The sequence below is a fragment of the Amblyraja radiata genome, chromosome 7, assembly GCF_010909765.2.
Source record: "Amblyraja radiata isolate CabotCenter1 chromosome 7, sAmbRad1.1.pri, whole genome shotgun sequence".
Lineage (NCBI taxonomy): Eukaryota > Metazoa > Chordata > Chondrichthyes > Rajiformes > Rajidae > Amblyraja > Amblyraja radiata.
In genome coordinates this window covers 84,896,490-84,903,407 of record NC_045962.1, presented here as the reverse complement: position 1 = coordinate 84,903,407, position 6,918 = coordinate 84,896,490, and the positions used below count along the sequence as shown (strand labels likewise).

General features: G+C 50.4%; 1 protein-coding gene across 2 annotated transcripts in view; it reads left to right on the top strand.

The window, feature by feature from the left end:
• Positions 1-765: 765 nt before the first annotated feature.
• The window catches only part of cnppd1 (cyclin Pas1/PHO80 domain containing 1), a 40,033-nt gene continuing 33,880 nt past the window's right edge, over positions 766-6,918 (top strand). For both annotated transcript variants that reach the window (XR_004412668.1, XM_033024886.1), the window contains exon 1: positions 766-856. Coding sequence is in view for 1 of the 2 variants with exons in the window: in XM_033024886.1 (XP_032880777.1) it covers positions 788-856 (69 nt within the window). In the remaining variant the exon portion in view is untranslated. The remainder of the gene's footprint in view (positions 857-6,918) is intronic.

Sequence of the window (6,918 nt, the reverse complement as noted above, 5' to 3'; positions counted from 1 at the left end):
CCACCCCCCTCCCCCTCAATAACCTTACCCGCCGCTGCCTGGCCCCACACTCAACTCCCTGACCCACGCCCCATTCTTTTCGAAACCCATCACTCCCCGTCTCCCTGACCCCCCCTCCCCACTGCCCCCTACCCCTGGCCCCTCTCCTCCTGCCCCCCAACCCCCCTCCCCCCCTGCTCCTCCAGCCCCTCCCCCTGCTCCTCCAGCCCCTCCCCCTGCTCCTCCAGCCCCTCCTCCTGCTCCTCCAGCCCCTCCCCCTCCTCCCACCCACACCCTCCTGCCCCCATCTCCCTCTCCTCACCCTCCCCCCCAGGCCCCTCCCCCTGCTCCTCCAGCCCCTCCCCCTGCTCCCCCAGGCCCCACTTCCCCTGCTCCTCCAGCCCCTCCCCCTGCTCCTCCAGCCCCTCCCCCTCCTCCCCCACTCCCCTGCTCCTCCAGCCCCTCCCCCTGCTCCTCCAGCCCCTCCCCCTGCTCCGCCAGTCCCTCCCCCTGCTCCTCCAGCCCCTCCCCCTGCTCCTCCAGCCACTCCCCCTGCTCCTCCAGCCCCTCCCCCTGCTCCCCCAGGCCCCACTCCCCCTGCTCCTCCAGGCCCCTCCCCCTGCTCCTCCAGCCCCTCCCCCTGCTCCTCCAGCCCCTCCCCCTGCTCCTCCAGCCACTCCCCCTGCTCCTCCAGCCCCTCCCCCTGCTCCCCCAGGCCCCACTCCCCCTGCTCCTCCAGCCCCTCCCCCTGCTCCCCCAGGCCCCACCCCCTCCCTGTAGCCCCGCCCCCGGCAGCGCCCGCGACAAGATGGCGGACTGGGTGGACGCGCTCTTCGACTCCCGCTCCTTCCCGCGCTGCGGCCTGCAGGAGTTCAGCGTGAGTGTGTGTGTCCCCCCCCCCCCTCAACCCCGCCCACCCCTCCCTCCTCCCCGGGCCCTCAGCTCACAACCCCCCCCCCCCGGCCTGGGCCCTCTCCCCCCCCCACCCCCACCAGCCTCGGCCTCACGTACCGCCACCAGCCGGCGCCCCCTCACTCACCCCCCGGCAGCAGCTCTACTCCTCTCCCTCTCCGGGGGATCGGGGCCTGTGCGCTGCATCTCATTCCTTCTTCACTTAGATCACGGCTAATATCGGGGGGAGGGGCAGGTTGTATTGTACAAACATGTATGTGTTTTCCTGTGAATCTTTGGGCTGCAAGGAATTATTTTCACTCCCTTTTCCACGTTTGTTTATTCGTTTAACCACCAGATAGAAACATAGACAATAGGTGCAGGAGTAGAGGCCATTCGGCCCTTCGAGCCTGCACCGCCATTCAATATGATCATGGCTGATCATCCAACTCAGTATCCTGCACCTTTGTTATTATTTGGGGCAAATTTTCCAATAAAATCGATGTTTCCCCTCTGAATCTTTGGGCTGGAACCATCCCTGTGGCCTTAAATTTGAGGAGGGGGTGGTTCTTCTTGGTTTCTTGGTCCTCCAAAATATTCCAAATGGAATTTAAACTGGAGGTGGTGGAGGGAGGACTTGTTTTCCTGTGAATCTTTGGGCTGCAAGGAGTTCTTTTCACTTCCTTTTCCACGTTTGTTTATTCGTGTAACCACCAGATTTGTTATTATTTGGGGCAAATTCTCCAATAAAATCGAGATTTCCCTCTAAATCTTTGGGCTGGAACGATCCCTGTGGTCTTAAATTTGAGGAGGGGGTGGTTCTTCTTGGTTTCTTGGTCCTCCAAAATATTCCAAATGGAATTTAAACTGGAGGTGGTGGAGGGAGGACTTAAGCCAGGAAGGGTTTTTGGGAAGAGGGAGTGGAAGGAGGGTCTGGCATGATAAGAGCAGCTTGGTGTGGGCATTTGTCGATATAGAACAAATGTAAGGATTAATACTAGATACCCTCCCCTGTAGACTCCATCTACACTTCATGCTACCTCGGGAAAGCAGGCGACATCATCAAGGATTTACTCGCACCCCTGTCGTCATTCCCTATTTCTGGGCAAAAGACACAAAAGAGGGATTCAGGAAAGATGAGGAGGCTTTGGAAAGGGAGCAGTGCAGGTTTGCCAGAATGAGGACTGGATTAGAGGGTAATTAAAAAAGAACCGTAGGTGCCGAAGTGACACCAAAGATAAACACAAAATGCCGGAGTAACTCAGCAGATCAGGCAGCATCTCCGGATAGGTGACAGTTTGAAGAATGGATGGGTGATGTATCGGGTCAAGTCAAGTCACATTTATTTATATAGGACATGTAAAAAACAACTCTCGTTGGCCAAAGTGCTTTACATTTGTATAAGAATAGTATAATAAACAAACTACATACATATAGACCTCGCTCAGAGGACGTCAAGAAAGGCTTGGGAGTACAGATGGGTTTTTGGTCTCGACTTAAAGGAGTCGATGGAGGGGGCAGTTCTGATGGGAAGATGGATGCTGTTCCACAGTCTAGGAGCTGCAACCGCAAAGGCGCGGTCGCCCCTGAGCTTATGCCCAGACCGCGGGATATTCAGCAACTCCAAGTCGGCCGATCTGAGGGACCTGGAGGTGGTGTGGTGGGTGAGCAGACTTTTAATGTAGGTGGGGGCAAGCCCATTGAGGGCTTTGTACACATGAAGGAGGATCTTGAAATTTAATCTGACCCTTCTTCAAACTGAAGGGTCCCGACCCGAATCATTACCTATCCATTTTGTCCAGAGATTCCGCCTGTCCTGCTGAGTTGCTCCAGCATTTTGTGTCTCACTGGATTAGAGTGTATCAACTACAGGGAGAGGATGGATTGTTTTCTCTGGAATGTATACAAAATTATGAGAGTCATAGATAGTGTAGACGGTCTGAATCTTTTTCCCAGGATGGAAGCATCAAGTGACTAGTGGGGTACTGCAAGGCTCGGTGCTGGGACCGCAGCTATTTACAATATATATTAATGATTTGGTTGAAGGGATTAAAAGTTACATTAGCAAATTTGCAGATGACGCAAAGCTGGGTGGCAGTGAACTGTGAGGAGGATGCTATGAGGATGCAGGGTGACTTGGACAGGCTGGGTGAGTGGGCAGATGCATGGCAGATGCAGTTTAATGTGGATAAATGTGAGGCTATCCACTTTGGTGGCAAAAACAGGAAGGCAGATTATTATCTAAATGGTGTCAAGTTGGGAAAATGGGAAGTACAACGGGATCTGGGGGTCCTTGTTCATCAGTCACTGAAGGTAAGCATGCAGGTACAGCAGGCAGTGAAGAAAGAGAATGGCATGTTGGCCTTCGTAACACGAGGAGTTGAGTATAGGAGCAAAAAGGTCCTTCTGCAGTTGTACAGGGCCCTCGTGAGACCACACCTGGAGTATTGTGTGCAAATTTGAGGAAGGACATTCTTGCTCTTGAGGGAGTGCAGTGTAGGTTTACAAGACTAATTCCCGGGATGGCGGGACTGTCATATGCTGAGAGAATGGAGCAGCTGGGCTTGTATACTCTGGAGTTTAGAAGGATGAGAGGGGATCTTATTGAAACATATAAGATTATTAAGGGTTTGGACATGCTAGAGGCAGGAACCATGTTCCCGATGTTGGGGGAGTTCAGACCCAGGGGCCACAGTTTAAGAATAAGGGGTAAGCTATTTAAAACAAAGATGAGGAAACACTTTTTCACACAGAGAGTTGTGAGTCTGTGGAATTCTCTGCCTCAGAAGGCGGTGGAGGCCGGTTCTCTGGATACTTTCAAGGGAGAGCTGGATAGGGCTCTTAAAGATAGCGGAGTCAGGGGATATGGGGAGAAGGCAGGAACGGGGTACTGATTGGGGATGATCAGCCATGATCACATTGAATGGCGGTGCTGGCTCGAAGGGCCGAATGGCCTACTCCTGCACCTATTGTCTATTGTCTATATCAAATACTAGGGAGCATGACTTTAAGGTGAGAGGGGCAAGTTTTAAAGAAGATGTGCGGGGCAAGGGTTTTTTTTTTACACAGAGGGTGGTGAGTGCCTGGAACATGCTACTGGGGGTGGTTGTTTAAGCAGATACATTAGTGGCATTTGGGTAGACATATGGACATGAAGGAAATGGGGGTATATGGATAATGTGCAGGTAGATAAGTGACGGCTTGGGCTTCATGTTCGGCACAGATATTATAGGCCGAAGGGCCTGTTCTTGTGCTGCACTGTTCTGTGTTAATCCAGGCAGCATTCTGGTAAACCATGTCTGCACCCTCTCCAACGACTCCATATCCTTCCTATAATGGGATAACCAGAACCACGTACGATACTCCAAAGAAGGGTCTCGACATGAAACGTCACCCATTCCTTCTCTCCAAAGAAGCTGCCTGTTACGCCAGCTTTTTGTGTCTATGTGGTTTAAACTAAGTCCTATAATATTGCAACATGAGTTCCTGACTCTTGAATACTCAATGCCCCAACCGATGGAAGCAAGTGGGTCAGGCAGCATCTCTGGAGGACAAGGATAGGCGACATTTCGGGTTGGGACTCATGTCCTCCTGGACACTGCCTGACCTGCTGTGTTCAAGATTCAAGAGAGTTTATTTCATGTGTCCCAGATAGGACAATGAAATTCTTGCTTTGCTTCAGCACAACAGAAAAAAGTAGGCATAAATAAATACAGAACAGATCAGTGTGACCATATACCAATGAATATATATCTACACACATAAATAGATAAAGTGCAATGGGCTATTAATGATCAGAGTATTGTTTGAGTTGAGTTTAATAGCCTGTTGGCTGTGGAGAAGGGGCTATTCCTGAACCTGGATGTTGCAGATTTCAGGCTCCTGTACCATCTTGTATCGTTTTTTGGGTTCTTATGTATTGTTTGCCTAGATAGTAGTTTATGCTCCTGTGCCAGCGTGTGTGAGATTTCATTACTAGTTTAGTTTAGAGATACAGTGGGCGGCATAGTTCAGTTTAGTTTATTGTCACGCGTACCGAGTAGAGTTGTTACCTTACAGCGCCAGACTGGCAACCCTGAAAGAATGGGTCGACTGGGCTGGCATTCACTGGAATTTACAAGGATGAGAGGGAATCTTATAAAAACATATAAAATGGTCAGGAAAATGCTCCCCATGTTGGGTGAGTCCAGAACCAGGGGTCACAATTTATGAATAAGGGGTAGGCCTTTTAGGATTGAGATAAGGAAAAACTTTTTCACCCAGAGAGTTTTGAATCTGTGGAGTTCTCTACCACAGAAGGTAGTGGAGGCCGATTCACTGGATGTTTTCAAGAGAGAGTTCGATTTAGCTCTTGGGTCTAACGGAATCAGGGGATATGGGGGGATAGCAGGAACGGGTACTGATTTTGGATGGCGGTGCTGGCTCGAAGGGTCGAATGGCTTCCTGCATCTATTTACTAGGTTTCTATAACCCGGGTTCCAGCCTGACTACCGGTGCTGTCTGCATGGAGTTTGCACGTTCTCTCTGTGGCCGCTTGGGTTTTCTCTGGGTGCTCCCGTTTCCTCCCACATTCCAAAGATATGTCGGCTAATTCTGTAAATTGTCCCTAGTATATAGAATAGAACTAGTGTATGGGCCGAACACTGGTCGACGTGGACTCAGTGGGCCTAAAGGCCTGTTTCCACATGGTGTCTCCCTGGCCTCTCTCCACTGGCTCCCTGTGCGGTTCCGTATACATTTCAAGACCCTCCTCTATGTCTACAAAGCCCTCAATGGGCTTGCCCCCTCCTACATTAAAAGTCTTCTCACCCACCACTCCACCTCCAGGTCCCTCAGATCGGCCGACTTGGGGCTGCTGAATATCCCGTGGTCTAGGCATAAGCTCAGGGGCGACCGTGCCTTTGCGGTGCAGCTCCTAGACTGTGGAACAGCATCCCCCTTCCCATCAGAACTGCCCCCTCCATCGACTCCTTTAAGTCAAGACTAAAAACTTATTTATACTACCAAGTCTTTCCTGACGTCCACTGAGCGAGGGCTATATGTATATATGTATGTAGTTTGTTTGTTTATACTATTCTTATAACAAATGTAAAGCACTTTGGCCAACGAGAGTTGTTTTTTAAATGTGCTATATAAATAAATGTGACTTGACTGTGACTAAATAAAGCATGGAAACAGGCACTTCAGCCCACCGGGTCTGTGCTCATCCGTTCACACTCGTTCTATGTTATCCCACATTCGCATCCACTCCCTACACACGAGGGGCAATCAGCCTACAAACCCACGCGTCTTTGGGAAGTGGGTGGAAACCGGAGCACCCAGAGGAAACCCACGCGGTCAAAGGGAGAAGGTGCAAACTCCACCCAGACAGCACCCAAGATCAGGTTTGAACCCGGGTCTCTGGTGCTGTGAGGCAGCTGCTCTACCTGCTGCTCTGTGTATGGAGTGATTTCATTTTGGAATCCATCCTGATCAATAAATGTTGCATTGTACCACTTAATTCTTTTAAACATTTCTATCTCTTGAGCCTGAAGAGTGATCCTGGAGGAAACAGTTAGACTTGCTGGAACTCAAATGAACTGAAACAATTGTTTATCTTTTGCGCATGTTAGCAAAGTCAATACTCCAAGTCACGCTTTCCAAAGCATTAGTAAGTTGCTGAACACGTTTGCTGGTCCATTAGCACAGCCTTCGTTGCCCTTTCTTGAATCAGGCTAAAGTTGAAGCATTTTGCAATGGAAAGAGAACATGTTGCTTGCTCCTTGCCCGTCCAAACAAAGGTTTGCCAAACATAGCACCTTCCAAGCTGATGAAAATGTTACGAGTTTGAAGATTCGGCCAAATGTCACTGAAGGTTGTCAAGCTGGAAAGGGCACAGAGAGGATTAAGAGAATGATGCCAGGACTAGAGGCTCTGAGCTATGGGGAAAAGTTGAGTAAGCTGGGACTTTGTTCCTTGTAGCGCAGGAGGATGAGGGGTGACCTTTAGAGGTGTATAAAATCATCAGAGGAATAGATCGGGTAGATGCACAGTCTCTTGCCCCGAGTA